The sequence below is a fragment of the Marmota monax genome, unplaced genomic scaffold (assembly GCF_021218885.2).
Source record: "Marmota monax isolate L192 unplaced genomic scaffold, Marmota_monax_Labrador192_F-V1.1 WCK01_AAM20220418_F8-fsc00190, whole genome shotgun sequence".
Taxonomy (NCBI): Eukaryota; Metazoa; Chordata; class Mammalia; order Rodentia; family Sciuridae; genus Marmota; species Marmota monax.
Window position 1 is genome coordinate 2,082,979 of NW_026693010.1, and position 16,783 is coordinate 2,099,761.

The 16,783-nt window shown below is 62.8% G+C and overlaps 1 protein-coding gene across 2 annotated transcripts in view; it reads left to right on the top strand.

Annotated features, from left to right (window-relative positions):
- Kif26a (kinesin family member 26A) overlaps positions 1-16,783 on the top strand; it is a 35,813-nt gene that overhangs the window by 3,523 nt on the left and 15,507 nt on the right. The window contains exons 1-3 of one of the 2 annotated variants that reach the window (XM_046453151.2): positions 8,383-8,513; positions 12,206-12,299; positions 13,910-14,103. In XM_046453151.2, the coding sequence (XP_046309107.1) occupies positions 12,234-12,299; positions 13,910-14,103 (260 nt within the window). In that variant the 5' untranslated portion in view covers positions 8,383-8,513; positions 12,206-12,233. Of the gene's footprint in view, positions 1-8,069; positions 8,514-12,205; positions 12,300-13,909; positions 14,104-16,783 lie in introns of those variants that run through there. The other variant, XM_046453149.1, reaches the window with a different exon arrangement.

Sequence of the window (16,783 nt, forward strand, 5' to 3'; positions counted from 1 at the left end):
TCCATATCAGTGCTTAGTAGCTGATCGCCCTGGTGGGGACATGATCCGTTCTCATGTAGCTCCCCAGGTCTCTGGCTCATCTCTGCAGGGTCTCCTACTCTGCCTCCCAAGGGAGGTACTGGTACTGTGTGTTTGATGTCCAGGTTTTCTCCAAGCAGGACAGTGAGCAAGGCCACTGGGGGCTCCTGTCCCTGTGCAGCTCAGCATACTGTGCCCTGGCTCTGGGTGGCCCCTGTACACAGGGAGCCAGTCCTCAGGGGTCAGGGATCTGGAGCCTTCTTGCTCTCCTGTGGCCAGGCCACTGTGGCCTGACCAGGGTCTGTTTTGCCTCAGTGGGCCTTTATCTTAGACTCGGGTGAGGTGTGGAGGGGTCCAGCTCTCCATTCCTCTGTCACTTCACTCAGGACATCTTCAGCCCTCTGGATAGATGGGGAGTGTCTGTTTCCACAACCCCCATCTCTAGTGACACTGTGATTTGGGAGTCCTGAGTCTGTGGGTTGTGGTCCTGAGGGGGGCTGGCCTTGACTCATTTGATTTGGAAGTTTGCCCCCCGGGGTCAGATCTGTGCCGCCTCCCCCAGCTATGGGCTGCTGCCCCTGGTTGTCTGGAGCGTGGCCAGAGCTCCACCCGCTTTGGGGCCACCGCTGTGCTGCTGTGCTGGCGACCTGTGCCAGCCAGACAGTGTGTGCCTGGGGCTATGTAGGCGGGGTCCTGGCGCCAGAAGTGGTTCCCAGCCCAGCCAGGTGTCAGCCCAGCCAGTGGCAGCCAGGGGAGGTGTGTGAGGGCCAGGCTTCCTGGGCTTGGCAGGCCAAGGACAGGGTGCATCAGCCTAAAGGGACCTGCTCCTGGGTTGGACTTGTAGGGACAGAGGCTCCGGGATGCTGAGAGGGACTGGTGGGGACTGGGAGGAGGTTGACCAGTCCCAGCCTCACTGTAGAGCCCCCATGAAGCCCTGGCAGCCCCTCCCCGCCCCGGGCTGGCTTTCTGTCCCTGCTCCTAGGTTGCCTTTGGCTTAGTATGGCTGGGACCAGAGCCGTCCTCGTGTCTGTCTGTCTTGTGCTGCTGGCCTGGAGTTCCAGGGATTGGGTGGCCTTTGGGGAAGGGCTTGAGCTTAAGGGGCATGAGTGTTTGCCCTGGGGATACCACCTGGGAGCAGAGTGGAGCCTGGGCAGGGGGCTGTGGAGCACATGCCTTGGGGGAGGGAATTGCTCAACGAGAGTCTGGCTGTGTCCAGACTGGGGCTGGGCAGTACTGGATGTGGTCCCTGGCCTCACTCTCTGCTGAGGGCTAGAGGGATGGAGGAGGCTGGCTGGCGCTCACCCTCATACCCGGGCTGCTCAGTCATGGCTGGAGCTCACTCTTGTACCTGGGCTGCTCAGTCAAGCTGGAGGGGTTTGTGATGGTTTGGAGCAGGCCAGGAAAGGAGTCTGGGGCCTTCCCAAGCCGCCCTCCTGTGTGCCCGCAGGGTCTCATACTTGGAGTCAGAAGAGCTGGTGTGTGTCTTAAAGGCACAGAGAGCACAGAGGCCTTCCAGGAGGCTCACAGCAAACCTCTTCAACTCTGGAAACCACATGAGGCTTTTCTGTGTCCCTTCTGGGAACGGATGACTCCTGTGTTTCAGCTGTGACTGTCTCCGTGTCCTGGTTTTGTTTTTGATTTACACTGTTTAATTCTTGGAAGCCACAGCACAGTCTTCGTGCAAGATGGAGCGGGCTGTGAGTAGCTAGTGTAGAAGTGCACTGAGTGCTTGCACCTGTCTGGCCCAGGGGAATGGGAGCCTGTGAGGGGTGGGGCCGGAGGCTGGGCTGTGCCCTGGGGGTTCCTGCTGGCAGCTGGGCTGGGAGGTCTGGCCACACCTGCCACTGAGCTCTGGTTTGAGTTTCTATTGAGGCAAATGCTGTGCCCAAGGACTCCCCTGGGCAGGTGGAGCCTGGGGCGGGACCTAGAGGCCTCAGTTTGCCCATCTGTGAGCAGGGTGTTAAACATGGTGGAGTTGTTACTCGTGCTTCTCCAAGGGGCACTTTCCCCCTGGGTGTTACTCTCGTGCTTTTGCAGATGGACACCCTTTCCAGGGCAGCACCTGTCAGGAGCAGCTCCTTGGGGCTGGACCTGAGCTGGCTGCAGGGTGCCTTCAGAGCTCTGTGGCAGGGCTCCCAGTCATGTCTGCTTTTCATCTCCAGGGAGCATTCCTGCTTCAACTGGGGATGACACCAGTCACTGGGCCCCTGGGGCTAACGGATTTACAGTCCTGCATGGCCCAGTGCCAGGCCTCGTGCCTGCTGTGTCCTGCCTTGGATGGATGTGCTTACACGGCCATGTGCATTATTAGCCTCTGACCCCGGTGATGGAGGCCAGCTTGAGCTGCTGCCTGTTTCCGGTGGAGCGTGCCAGGCGCTGGCCTGTGCCTGGACCTTGCTCTGGGACTTGGGCTGCAGGGTGGACCCGTTCCTATTGTCCATCCCTGTACTCTCCCCACCTTGCAGCCTCCGCCACAGCCACAGCCCAGCTCTGCCTTCCAGTCCCACAGCCAACCTGAGTAGAGCCTAGGGAGTCCCAAGCCATTCCAGGCTGGCTTGGTGGGCTGCCGCAGTCCCCTCCTACTGTTGTTCCTGGGGCTCCCCAGTCCCCACACCTGCCCCCAGCTGGAGATTTGGGAGACTGGGAGATCTGGCTTTCAGCCTTTTCCTCCAGGCGGGAAACGGATCTGTGCTTGAGGGGGCTGCCCAGTCAGCTTGGCCCCAAGACAGGGGTCGATGAGGAGGAAGCATGGGTTAGGGCTTGGCAGCGGGGGCCTTGGGCTTGGTTTGCACTCTAGCTCTGCTGCCCAGGCTGTATGTCTGGAGGTGTCTTGGCCTCTCTGAGTCTCGGCCTGTAAAGGCGGCATATATTCATGGTGGCCAGAAAGCAAAGTGACCACCTATGGAGGCAGGAGGCTGGGGCCCAGGGATTGTCGAGTGGTGGATGGGTGGCCAGGGGTACCTAGCAGTGGCGTGTGGGTGTTGGATCTCGGAGTGGTGCCCATCTTCTCTGTTGGGTGTGATGAGAATAGGGGCTGGTGGCTGGGCTGGGCTGGGTCCTGTGGATATGCTCCCCTGTGGACCAGGAGGCCCCATCTGGCAGGTGAGCTGGGCAGGTGGGGAAGGCCAACGCTTCCACCAGCCCCCAGACCACTGGTGCTGTGTGGGGCAGGGTGGCAGGTTGCCAGACCCCCTGCACTTATCACACTGTCCTCACGGAGCAGGGAGGAAAAGGCACCAGGCGTGACCCGTTGAGGCCACAAGCTTCTCCGTTTGCGGTGGAGCCTGTCAACGTGGCTTCTCCTCCACGGCTTGTGCCTGGAGCAAAGAGCAGTGGGCCCTGGGGGAGCGGTGTGGGGAGGTGCAGCTAGTGGGAGGTTAGAACGAGACCGGAGACCCGTGGAGAGATGAAGCGAATCTCCAGGGGGTGGGAGCAGCAAGAGCTCTGGGGAGTTTTAAGGGCAGTGCGTTGGGGGATGGGGCAGCCAGGTGGGTGGCAGTTTTGCAGTGTGGCTTGCAGTTGCAGGGGCCTAGGGGTCCCAGGAAGCCTTTTGTGAAGGAGCTGCAGCTGAAGGCCTATTGACCCAGCCTTGGGTTTTCTGGGGGGTCATATTGGAGGGGACTGGTGGTCAGGACAGATCTGTGGTCACCCATATTGTGCTCTCCTGGTGTCTTCCCAGGGGTCCTGGGACCTGCTGGGAGGGAAGGGCTGATTCAGATTCTGCACATACCCCTTTCCTGCTGCCTCCTGGGGCTCGGAGCTGAGCCAGGGGCACCTCCAACCCTGGCTTTGGGGTTGGCATGCCCATCCAGGCTGTGAGAATCTGCTGTGGCTCCAGGAGTGAACAGCCAGCAGGAGCCTGTGCTTGGCCCAGTCGCTACAGATTGCACAGGGGTGGGGGGGTAGGATTGAGGGCAGATGCAACTCTAAGACCCTTAGTAGTACCTCCACGGGGTGGCCGGTGTCCTCATGACTTGCTGCCACCCCACCCAGACGAGGCCATCCTTGTGTCTGGCCTTGGGCCCCTCAGGGCTCCCTGTGCCCTGCTGGAGCATTGGTGGAGAACAGGGGAGGCCATTGAGGGAGGAGGGGAGCTGCCCTGTGCCTGAGAGGTCCAGCTGGTCTGGTGCCTGGCAGAGGGCCCTGGGGATGACGTGCCGGTCTGTGCTGGGTGGGCCGGGCCACATCCTTGGCTTGGCAGAGAAGGATAGCCTGGTTGGCCCAGAGCCCCTCTGACGAGCTGCAGATGGTCAGATGGAGGGTCTGAGCCTTTGATGAGGTGCTTGGCGAGTGTTGGGGTGCAGGACAGCCACAGCTGGCTGCCAGTTTCTAGGCTGGAAAACGGAGCCCCATCTCCTGGCTGCCTGTCCCAGCAGGCTGCGGGAGACACAGGACTGTCCTCAATAGCAGGGCCTGTTAGAGCAGCCATCGGCCCCATGTCCGGGTCCCTTCCTGGACCTGTTGTCAACTCCGGAAACCGTGGCTGCACGGGGTCATGGCCCAGAGGCTTTGTTTGGGAAGGGAAGGGAGGACATGTAGAGGGGACTGTGGCTGTGGGGGCCTCGTGCTTGGCTGCCACTTGCTCACGCCTGACTGGTGGAGCAGGAGAGGGACCCCTGAGTCTGGGGCCTCTTACTGGTGGGGGCCCTGGTTCTGACTGCTTTTGTAGTGGCCCTGGATCACCCAGTGGTTCTGGGTCCCCCTCGAAGAGGCAGGGTGGTGGGCTCAGAGAAGGCCTTCCGCGGAGGACACTGTGACTGCTTGGACCTGGACACAGCCCCCTTCCACCCCCCTAGTGGCCTCAGCTGGCGGAGGTCTGGTCTGCACCTGTTCTGTCCCCTCTCTCCTGGCGCTGGTGACAGGGCAGCCTCCCACATGGGAGAAAATGGAAGGATTACTTAAGGCAACCCAGAGACCCCAGAAGTGAAATGAAAGATGGGAAGACATCATTTCTAAGCCGGGAGGCTCCCTGACGCCCGTGGTGTGGTGGCTGGGTGGTACCCAGTGCTAAATTGAATCAAATGAAGAAAAACCTTTTCCAAATGCAAGTAAAATATCTGTTTAATTAGACTATAAAGAGAAAATTAAAAGTAATATTTTGCAGTGGGGTAATTACTGTCTTTCTGAAAGCATTGGGTTTCAAGGGGAGGGCAACGGGCCCTGTGATGGAGCTTTTGGGGGTTAAAATCCTGAACTTGGGCAGCAAGCCCTAGAGGTTGGGGTCTGTGGACACCTGAGCTGCCAGGGCGACTGGGCACGCAGACCTGGCCTGGGGAAAGGTCTGGCTGGCTCTCCTGGGCTTCCCCCTCCTCCCCAGCCTGGACCGAGCCCTCCAACATGCAGGATGTGCTGCCACTGCCCTGGGCCCACAGAGCAGGCTGGGGAGGGAGGAGGGTGGGGCTGTGGGGCTGCTCTGCCTCTGTCTGCTGGGGTAGCATCTGGGGTGCCTGAAGGGAGCAGCTGGTGCTGTGAGGACCCCTTCCTCATCCCCCGCCTCCCCATAGCCCTGCATGCCCAGGAGCTCTGGGCTGGGCTCCATCTCTGCCGCAAGGGGGTAGCCTCGTGGGTCGTGCAGTCTTGGTCCCTCTGGAGCAGGCTGGGTTCTGAGTGACCTGGGTGCTCTGCTCAGTAGTTCTGATGCTTCCTGAGCAGCCAAGGCTCCGGGGTCTGTGCTGTGCCCTGCTGTCCCCAGCCTGTTGGGGCCTGCCTGCCTCACTCAGCACCCCTGCTGCCCTCTCCTCCTCTCTTGCCTAGCCCCTGTCTCAAGCCAGGGCCAGTGGGAGTCTGGTGGTGAGCGGTGGGCCTGATGCTGTTCTAGGAGAGGGGCCCAGCCCGGGTGCTTGTGAAGCAGGCCAGCTTCAGGGAGAAGGTCCCCGGCTGAGCTGCCTGGTAGGGGCTGCCACCACTGAGTAGGTGACCAGGCAGCCTCTGTGGTCTTCCTGGTGGAACCTGAGCTTGGTGAGCTCTCCCTGCACTCCATGGTTCTTCCCAGGGCCGAGTCCTGGATAGGGCTCTGAGTTCCCGAGGACCCCGTGGGATGGGGGCCTGGCAGCAGGGGCTGGGCCAGGGCTGCTCGGCTTGTCACCTTGTTTCCCACTCTCTCCTGGCCAGGTTGCAAAGGGCCTGGTACGTTTGCAGGTCACCGAGGGCTCCCGGCCCTGCCCTGCCCCTCGGCTCTCCTTTCTGCCTCCTGCTCACAGGCCATGAAGCGGGTAAAGGGCTCCTCTAGAAGCCTCCGGCCTCAAGACAGGTGGAGGTCATCAGCCTGTCCCCAAGCCCCAGAACAAAGGGCAGTGGGCCTGGAGCCTCAGGCTGGAGCTAGGTCTGGACTGGCTCCCTTTCCAGGTCAGTTAATGGCTGCAGCAGGCGGGCACTTCCTTCCCTTTCACAGCCTCCTGCCGAGTGGAAAGATCGGCGCAATCAGAGTTGGACTGCGAACAGGCCCCACTGCCCTCAGCCTGCAGCTGGGGGCTGAGGCCCTCGGCTCTGGGTGGAGGTCATCTGGGAGGGGACGCTGGCTTCCTGGTGTGGACCTGTGTGCGCCTGACTTCAGGGCCAGCTGCCCCAGGGAGCTTTCTGGTGGAGCCTCCTCCCCTGCAGGGCTCCCTGTGGCTGAGCTCACTGAATTCCCACAGGGGTGCGGGAGGGAGTGGGGTGCTGGCCCATCAGGACCAGACCTGCCAGGCACCTCAGAGCCTGGAGGAAATCCAGGCCTTCCCAGGGGCCGCAAGCCAGCAGGCGGCTCCTTCTGGGCCCGGCCAGGTCTGCCTTTGATCTGACGAGGTGTGCCTGGGGTCACATGTACAGGGCTTACCCTGTAGGGTGGGGTGGCACTGGAGACAAGGAGAAGAGAGACCCCTGCTCATGCTGGGCCCAGGGTCCCTCATCTGAGGCTCTCACCACTGTGCTTCCCATGCATGGTGGACAAGGACCCCTCAGGCTGCCTCAGCAAATGAGATACCTCTGTGGTGGCCTCGGCTTCCTCAGCTGAGAAATGGGAGTGTCTGGGGAAGCCATCATCTCTTGTGGCCACTTCAGGAGCTGGATAGGAGCCAGATGTTGGAAATCCCTGGGGTTCTTGTACGGCAGGGAGGCTCAGGTTGGGGACAGGCGGTGGGACTGGTAGAGTCTACCCACTGGGAAAGGACCCTGGGCTCTATCAGGGTGATCCCTGGGAAAACCTGGGGTGGCCACTACCACAGGTCGGCTAGGCTGGTGTTTGCCCAAGGGGCTGCCTAGGCCAGGTGTCCTATGTTTGGGCAGGCCCTTGATGGGGGTGCTGGCCAGCTCTGGGCAGGAGCAGAGCCAGCTGGGGGCGTTGGGGCATGTGGGAGGGGGCCACTGGGGAACTTCACCTTGAGACTTGGACCTTCCTGACTCTTTGTAAAGGTGGCCCCCCAGAAGGACCCTCTGACTAGGTGGGGGGCCTGTGGCTCCTCTGGCTCCTGTCCTTGCCACCTCTGGATCCACTCTTATGGCTAGGGACCTCATGTGTCCCCAGCTCTGTGGGGGTGGGTGGCCTTGCCTCTGTCTGCTGCTGCTCTGGAGATGACCTCGCCCACCCGGGGTCTTGTCAAACATTCTTGGTGCCCGACTTCATTCTCCAGCTGGCTGGAGTCCTGGGGAGGCAGGGAGAGGGTCTCTAGCACTCTCCCACCCCACCCCACCCCACCCTGCCCGCCTGCCCAGTGAGGGAGGCTCCTGTGGCCTCTCCCGCTGGCCTCCCGTCCCGACCCAGGCCAGGCCTTGGCCCAGGGGCCGGTTGTCCAGGAGCCGCCAGCACGCCTTGTTAGCTGCGAGCTGTGGGGTTAGTGACGGCGCGAGAGGCGCGTGGCTATCAAGGGCACCATGAACCTCACTATTAAGTTCCAATAATTGTTTTCCCGCTGGGCTCCTGTGGATGGAACTGTGTGGGGCTTATTAATCAGTTATGGACGGCTCCGTGGCCTGGCGTCAGCCCTCTGTGCTGCAGAGGTGAGGCCTGGGTGTGGGCTCTGCGCCTGCCCTCCCATCCCGGCACTGACTGAGCCTTTGTCCCTTGCTGTCCTCAGGATCCCTGCCTCTCTGCTCTGCTTCTTGACAAGCTGCCTGCTCCCGGGGTCCTGTCTGCCTGCCGCCCGGAGGCCGAGAGCCGCTGCGACGTCTGCACCATGCACCTGCACCAGCTCACGCGGGAGGCCCTGCGCCTGCTCCAGGCCCCTGCCGGCCGAGGGGACCCTGACGCCCCTCCAGGAGGCCCCGTGTCCCCCAGCGCTGGAACCATGAGCAGCCCCAGGGATGCCCCTGGACCAGCGGGTTCTGCAGGGAGGCAGCCCTCAGTGGGGCCTGACAGGAGGAAGGGGATGGCCTGGCCGTCTGGGCCCAGTGTCCAGGTGTCTGTGGCACCTGCGGGCCTGGGCGGGGCGCTGAGCACGGTCACCATCCAGGCCCAGCAGTGCTTGGAGGGCATGTGGAGCGTCTCAAGAGTCAACAGCTTCTTGCCTCCCACCTGCCTGGTGAGTGTCCTGGGTGGGTCAGAACTGGGTCCTCTCCCAGGGCCCCCCACATTCAAATGCCTTGTAGGGGTGGCTTCTGCAGGGAGGACTGTGGTGTAGGGGTCCCCAGACCTTCCTGAGACCCGCATCAGGTGCCCTGGGGGGTGCTGGCTGCAGCACCCCCTGCCTCCTCGGGAGTGGCTGTCACCATCTTAGTCTTGCTTCTGAGGTCATGGGTGATGCTGTGGCCAACGGAGGGACCCAAGGTCTCCTGGACAGTTCCAGTCCTTACACTGGGTTGGGGCAGAGGGAGTGGCTCCCAGTGAGGAGCTGTCACACTAGGCTTCCCAGAGGGGCACGACTCAGGGGACAGGTCTGGAAGAGCCACGTGAAGGATGGGGCCTCACCGGTGGCCAGGTTCTGAGCCCACTACCATGCTGGCCGCTGTGCTCGGAGGAGGAGGCCAGAGACTGTGTTGACTGGAGGTGTCCCAGCCTCCCTCCCACAGCCTCTCCAGGGCTCTGGCTCCGCTGGAGCTGGCTCTGCCGCCCTGACTAGGGCGGGCTGCTTTCATGGAGGGACCAGGTGGTCAGCTGCATGGCCAGTGGCCATCTCTTCAGCTGCTCTTCTCTTGGCCCTGGAGCCTGCTGGATGGAGTCTCTTTCTGGGGGTCTCAGAGTAGGGGGCCTGCTGTGTTGGGGGTCTCCTGGGGGGCTGGAGGATGTGGTTTGGGTTTAGGAAGGTGTGGGGGCTCTGGGGGGGCCATTTCCCAGAAGAGCACCCTGCATAAGCCCCACCTGAGTGGGGGTCACTTCTAGGGACACCATGCCCTTAGTTGTAGCCACTTGCTTGTTGAGGACTGAGACAGAGGACCCTCCAGTGTGTGCCCAGTGTTGATCTGGGTTCCCCAGGTGGACAAAGCAGGAGGACCCAGCAGGAAGAGTAAAAGAGTGGAGCTGGAGCTGGAGGCCTATGGAGGGTCCCCCTGCATAGCCACCTGGGGCCAGGGCAGAAGGTCCTGCGGTGGCTGTGCCCAGTATACTTCCAGGTGGCACAGGCCAGCTGCATGGGCTCTCCTGTTGGCAGTCTCTTAAGTGAGCAGGTGGGTCCTTGGCCTCTGACCCCCAGGGTGGTTAAAGGACATAGGCAGAGGTACAGGTCCCACAGCCACTGGGCAGTATTGATACAGGACAGGCCCTGTCCCACCTCTGCTTGCTGGCCCCACTGACTCTGGTGACATGGTGCTGCCTGGATGTGGTGTGGCCCGAGACTCCTTGAGCTGAGACCATCCCTGGGTTGGCTGCTAGGCTGCCCCTCGGGGCCACTGGTACTAACCTTGGGGTGGGGTGCATACGAGACTCTCAGGAAGAACTGACGTTAGCTGGCCTCCAGTGGGTGTGACGACTCACTGTAGGACTGGCTTTGCTGTCCCAGCCTGGACAGGAGGCCCCTCCACTCGCCCTCCCAGGAAGATTGCAAGAGGAGGCCAGCCCCTCTGGGTCTCCTGGCCTGACATCTGGAGGAGAACGCTGGGGCAGCCCTGGGACAGGGAGGGCGCAGATGCCAACTTCTGTTTAGCTGAGCTGAGAGGTTTCTTGGAGGGGGCAGTGTTGGGCTGGGCTCCAAGGGCTGGAGGCTGAGGTGGTGGCCCAGAGCTGCCTCTCCCCCACCCTACTCCATCCACAGCCAGCCTGGCCGCATCCCCTGCGTTTTCTGGGAATGTGTGAGGCTGACTGCACTTGGTGTGGTGGTGCGGTGGTGGGGGACAGTGGGGGCACTGGCCCCAGGTCGGGCAGCCCCGCTGGTGGCCAGCAGGCCATGAAACGTGGGCGTGTAATGCACGTGCTCCCTGCTTTATAAGCAGGTCAGTTGTGTTCAGGGCAGGCAGGCATGGATTTATAATTAGAACATAGCCCCAGCCATCAATAGGGGGATTATTAGAACTGTAAATAGGACTCGAGGACCCAGGTGAGGTGTGTCCCCGGGTCAGGGCATCGATCCTAGAGATGGCCTTGCACTCGCCATGCTGTGTGCTGCTGTGGAGGCCCCAGGGTCCAGCCCCCTGGTCTCGTAGCTGTTGGGCAGCCTGCGGCCCCCTGTTCTCGTAGCTGTTGGGCAGCCTGCGGCCCCCTGTCCTGGGATGTGGAACTGAGTGGGCAGGGCTCTGCCCAGTGGGCACTGTCATCTTGGCTGAGGCCAGTGTGGGATGCTGGGAAGGAATGGCCAGGCCTGACCAGAAGGGCTGGACTTTGGAGTGGGAGGAAGGGGATCCAGGGCTCCAAGGGTGCAGAGTATTGGAGGCCATGCTGGAGCCTGCCCTGGTGGTCCTGCTCTGGGTCTTTCTGTGGCCATGACTGTCCTGGAGAGCTCTGAGTCCTGGTAGAGCAGCCATGGCCAGCTTGGTGCCATCAGGGGCCCCTCCCACATCCAGCGTCCACAAGCTCAGAGTGTGGCCCTCTCTGGACCATTCCACCTCCTGAGCATCCAGGCAGTTGTGGAGCTGCCCAGCAGGAGGCCCAGCAGTCCATTCCAGACTGTCAGGCGGGGCAGCTCTGCAGAGCCTGGCTGCCCCGGGAACTGGGCTCTGGGCCTGTTCCTGCCTTGCTAGCTCTGGGGGTGCTGGACTTTCGCAGGCTGCCTCAAACCCCCTGCCTTGGCCTGCTCCTGGGACTGCCAGGCTCTGGACACACTGTTCTGAGAGTGCCCATGGGGACCTTCACAGAGGCCAAGGAAACCTGTGCTCATTGTCCCCCCAGAGGTTGTGGGGTGGAAGCCCTGGCCTCCTGTGGATACCCCCAGAGGACAGCCCAGGAGCGGAGGCCCCTGGAGCTAGGGAGTCTCTCTGTCCCTGGTGCCTGGGTGGCACTGGCCTGGGGTTCCTGCTGCCTGCCCTGGGCCTGCCTGCTCCCTGCCGTGAGCCTTGCAGGAGGCTGGTGGTGACCCTGCCCTTGTCCCTTGTCCCTGGCTACAGGCTGGAGGGGGCTTAGGTGGGCTCAGGCCTGGCTCTCCATGATGCTTCTTGACTTACTGCTGGTGCCCTGTGCGAGCCCCAGGTCCTGGATCAGGGGTTGGCAGGGTGGCCCTCTTTTGAGGCTGTGGTGATGCTTCTGTGGTGTGGGAGTGGGCAAGGCCCCTGCGGGGTAGGACTTCCCAGCGTGGGCTCTCCAGGTGCCCAAGGTCTCTGGGTGATGGGGAGGAGCTTCAGGGGGTGGGGGAGTCTGCTCACGGAGGCTCCAGCACCCCTTCCCGCCTGTGCAGGGTGAGGTAGTGTCTGTGGGTTCAGCCTGACTGCCCGGCCACGCCTCAGAACCCTCTGTAGTGCCCGGGGAGGACGCTGGTGGACGCTGTCCTTCAGAGTCCACAGCTGTGGAGTCTGGCCAGTGCGTGTAGGAAATGGGTGTTTCTGTGTTTCCTAAACCGAGTTTCGCGGCCCCTGGAGGTCTGGAGCGGTGGCCTGGGCCCTGCCGGCGGGCCGGTGTCGGGCGCTGGGAGCGAGGCGCGGGCTCTCTAGCCGCCGGCCGGCCTCACGCTCCGCTCTCTCGTGCTTTCCCTTCCGTTGCTGCTCTGGCGCCTGCCCGCTGTCTGTCTGTCTGGCCGCCCTCCCTGTGTCCCGGCCCCCGTGTTGTGGTCTCCCCTCTCGCCGGCCCTCCCTCCCCGCTCCGCCTGGCTTTGGGACGGCTTCTTTTGGCATGCCTGGGCTCTGCTTCTGGCAGGAATTGGCAGTGGCCGTCCACCCGATGGATGGAGCCCTGTCACGGCAGCTCGCGGGACGGTGGAGCCAAGGCGCATGCAGGACTCCTGAGACAGGTCAGTGCGGGGAGGCCCCGCCACTACCCGTGTGCACCGCCTGGCAGGACGGAGCAGGCCTGCTGGGGCCAGCAGGTGGGTGGGCCAGGGCCCAGCTGTCGGCACTGTGGCCTCCGTCCCCCTGGGCTGGCAGGCAGGCAGGTGCGTGGTGTGGCTGGGCCTGGCACTGGGATGCTGCCTGGGCTCCCCTGGCAGTGCCGTCACTGGCTGGTGAGAGCCACCTGTAGCACCAAGTGGGCTGTGGGTGGCAACCCCCTGCCCACCTAAGAGCCCCTGGCCCTGGGATGTTGGCTGGGTGTCCAGTGGGTGCTCAGCCCAACCCAGCTCTGCTCCAAGGAGCTCTGGTGGTCAGCATCATGACTTTAAGATTAAATCTTTTCTATGCCACTCTGCTCAGCAAGGGAATTCAGGTCTTAAAACAAAGCGATACAAAAATACTTTGAGGTGAGAGAGTGGCTTGGAGAAAGGGAGGGCCGGCCAGGCTGGGCTCTGAGGGGTGTGCAGGAGTTCCTGCCTCAGGCTGTGGTGGGTATGGTGTGCTGGCACAGTGCCTGCGAGCGGCTCCAGCTTCCCCTTTCTCCAAGCTTTTCCCTGTATATTGCCACTGACCTTTCTTTCCTGCAACTGTGGGGCGTGGCCACTGCTCTGGGGGCCAGGAGGATGCTGGGCTTCCACTGATCCTTCACGGACAAGTTCTGCTCCATGTCCTAAAAAGGGTTTGGAAGCCATTGTTGGCTGTGGGCGTGGCAGGGTGAGACTCTCCTCCATGGTGAGGAGGACTCTTTCTGGAATGTTCCTTCCTGGGCCTGGGTGGCATACCTGCTTCTAGCCTGTGCCCCTTGGGAGACCCTGAGGACAGTGGGCTCTTCCACCCCAACATGGCCAGACTAGACCTGCGTCCTCAGCCAGGGCACTGCAGCCCTAGGCCAGCTGGACAGAGGACGCCACGGGCAGGTTTACTCCGCTCGGTGGAGCTGGGAGGCCGGGAGGGTCTGGAGCAGCTGCCCCCGGGGAGAGGTGAGCCCCTGCCCCCCAGAACCAGTGCTGCCTGGGGTCTAGGGCCCCAGATATGCTGCGAATCACAAGCGGAAGCTGGTCCTGGGTCCGCTGGGTGCATCCTGGGGAGCATTTAATTACATTTGAGCTTCATTATGGGGCTGTCTCCTTTCTGGAATTTATTTTAGCTAATTAGTTGGAAATGCCAGAGTAGTATTTCAGACAGCGGAAGCACAACACGTCCTCCTACGTGGGCAGTTAGTGCTTGTGCCAGATACTTACTGTGGTTTTTGTCTGATTGTGTCTCTGGGCACCCGCATGTGGTCCAGGTGAGAGGGGTACAGGGCCCTGTCCAGCTGCCTTGACCTCGGGGGTCACTGCATTTCTAGAACCAGGCCCTGGTTGCAGGGCCCCTGCCATGGCAGACCAGGTGCACGCCGTGGCTGGCCCAGGGTCCTCCTGCCTTGCCTTGGGAGCCAGGCCTTCTCCCTGCCTCGGTCTCCCAGCCTCTTGGCCAGGAGTCAGGGCAGGGGTGTGCCGGGGTGGGGTGGTGCCTGGGCCGCGGGCATGTCTGCTGCCCGTCTGCTCCTCACCTGGACTCTCCTTCCCTGCAGGCTGAGGCAGCGGTGGCTGCTGTGGCGGTGGCAGACACGGTCCGAGATGGTCCCCCCATGGCGGGCCCTGATGGCGTGTCCAAGGTGTGGGGCCGTGGGGGGGCCTGCACATCGGCTCTGGTCACTCCAGCCCCAGGCGCCTCGGCAGGGGGCTCTACAGGCCCCTCGTCGGCCGCAGCCTCCTTCTTTATAAGGTAAGTCCTCCTGGGGCTGTTTGGGCAGCAGTGTGCACCAGAGTCCTACGGAGGGTGATGAGGGCACCTGGGCCCCTGCCCCCGATGACCTCTTAGAATGGGGCCTTGCCAGCTGCTCACCCAGTGGGTGGAGGTGGGGACGCAGGTGTGGCTGGCTTCCCAGCGCTGGTACCCTGGCTTTCTGTCCCAGGCTAGAGCTGGGTTTCTGGGAGTGACTGGCTGTGGTTTGCAGGCTCAGACCCTGGAATGCCCAGCAGAAGGCGGGATATGGCCGTGATCTGGTTCCTGCAGAGGGAATATGGTGCTCAGGGTGGGGAGGTGGGGGTTGGCGTGCAGGAGCAGAGTCTTCTCCCCCGCCTCAGCCCCAAGGCGGACCCAGGCCCGTGGCTGGGGGATGTGGATCACAGGATGTAATCGCGGTAATGAGTGGTAATGGCGAGCCCAGCTGCAGGTCAGTGTCCCATTAGCAGCCCGCCCGGGTGCTGATAAGCCTGTCCATGAATCACGCCAGGCAGGCGGGAGGGGACGCCTTATCAGTGCTGTTCCGGGGGCTGCAGGCCTGATTGGGGAGTGACGGGGCATATGATTAGGGCATTGTCGCGCTGGGCTGAGGGACAGGCTGGCGGCTGCGCGGGTCTGCCTCCTGATGGATGTGGCCTCAGCCGCCACCCCAATCAGGTGCAGAGGGCCCTGCTGGGACCCTCTTGGTGGGGGGGGTGGGGGTCCTTCCCAGCCTGCTTAGGCGTGTGCCAGCAGTGGTCAGGGCAGTGCCCCGGGAGAGCCCAGCTGGTCCTGTCCCACCCTGCCTTGTCCTGATTTTCAGGGCCTGTGGCCTGGGGCTCCTGGGGGACTGTTCCTAGGTGGGAATGGAAAGGAGACTTCCTGCAAAGAAAAACCACCTCCGCGCCCCTGGGGCCACCTTGCCGCTGAGGCCCCTGGTGTTTGAGGAAGGGTCTTGTCACTGAGGAGTGCAGGGCGGTGTCCGTCCCCTGTCCCCCACACCGGCTCATTAGCGACCCCGAGCCCCAGCAGAGCGGGCGCTGTGCCTTTTGTCTCCGCCAAGGCTGGCGCTGCTCCCTGCCTGCTCAGCGGCTGACCTTGGGAAGTTACCATAGAAACAAAGAAACAAGCGCATTGGGCTGGGGACCAGAGGCAGGTTTCCCGAGGGGGGAGCCCTGCCGCCTGCCATTACTTCCAGCCCATTAGCTGCCCTGAATCACAGTGAAGGCCCTTCTTCCTGAAGGCCCACGGCAGGTGGTGGGTCCTGGGTCAGGTTGGGGGTGGGCGGCCTGCCAGGTGATGGTCTTGGCAGGGGACCCCTGGTGAGACCCTGACCCGGGGGGTGAGATTAGGGGTGCTCTCGGCACATGTGCCTGCTCTCTGGCTGGCTTGTTGGCTTTGTGGGGTGGGGGCAGGGCTTGTCAGAGTCATCAAGAGACCATGGGACTTGGGCTCCTGCTGGCATGTCCTGGGCTCCCACCTCTACCCCAGCAGGACCGAGGGCAGCTGGCCTCAGCGTGCCCTGCCCCTGGGAGCCTTCCAGGCTGGGGTTGGTGGTCTTTCTGTGGAAGTGGCTGGTGGGTCTTGGGCACTGGAGGTGGCTGGAGGGTTGAGTAGGAGCCTGGTAGGGGCATTTGCCAAGTGGGGCAGAGGGGAGCCGGAGTCAGGGGGAGTCAGGGCTCTCAGTCCTGCAGCCCCCGGGCGAGGCTTTGTCCTTCCTCTGTGTGCTCATCTCTGGGGGGCTGAGGGGGCCTGGAGCTTGGGGCTTCTCAGGGCCTGCAGGGGTGAGGGGTGGGCAGGGCTGCGGCCTGGGTGGAAAGGCACTGGCTTTAGCCGGCCCCCCGGGACAATGGTGAGGGCCACTTGGGTGGGCAGGGCCCTTGTAATTGGGTTTTCCCCCAGGGCTCTGCGAGCCTGCATGGGAGCTCCCCTTCCCTTCTGTGACCCTGTGTCCTTCTCACCCTCTGAGAGTGTCCCACCCAGCAGCCTGCATCTCCTCTCTCTCAGATGCCCTGTCAGAGTGCTGCCCACCTGCCCGCCCTCCTCCCTTTCTGTGGTGGGAAGCCTGGAATCTGGTCTTGGGAAGAGTCCCTGGGGGCGTCTCCTGGGCAGGCTTGGGTAGGGGACGGGGTGCTTCCCTGCAGCACAGGGACATTGTGCTGCACTCAACAGGACCTGGGAGCCACCAGGGGCAGCCCCCACTGAGCTCCCTGGCATCTGCCTGGATGTCCCGGTTGCCCGGCAGAGGTACAGGGCCAGGGTGGGCTCTGGGCAGAGGCGCTGCTCACAGGAGCTCTAGCCAGGAAGCCAGGGCAGGAGGGCTCTGTGGACAGGTGTCTCCCAGGTGAGGCTCCAGGTGGTGTGGAGGATGCTGGCTGCAGCAGTTTCGGGAGGCATGGCTGCTCTCCACAGCCAGGGTCAGGGCACCCGGTGGCCCTGCAGACCCTTCTGCCTGATGGCCTTGCCTGCCAGCCCCAGCAAAACACCGCCCGGAAGCTCTGGGTTGGCCGTTCAGGCCCCCTTGGTGCAGGGACGTGCTTCTCGGGGTGGTGCTGTCTCTGTCCTGCTGCTCAGGACCAGGTTTGTGCCCCTGAGGCCGGGGCCATGGAGGGGCTGGCAGGTCTCCGTGGGCCGACGCATGGTAGCCAGTGTGTGCTGGACATCTGGGAACCTGTCCCTG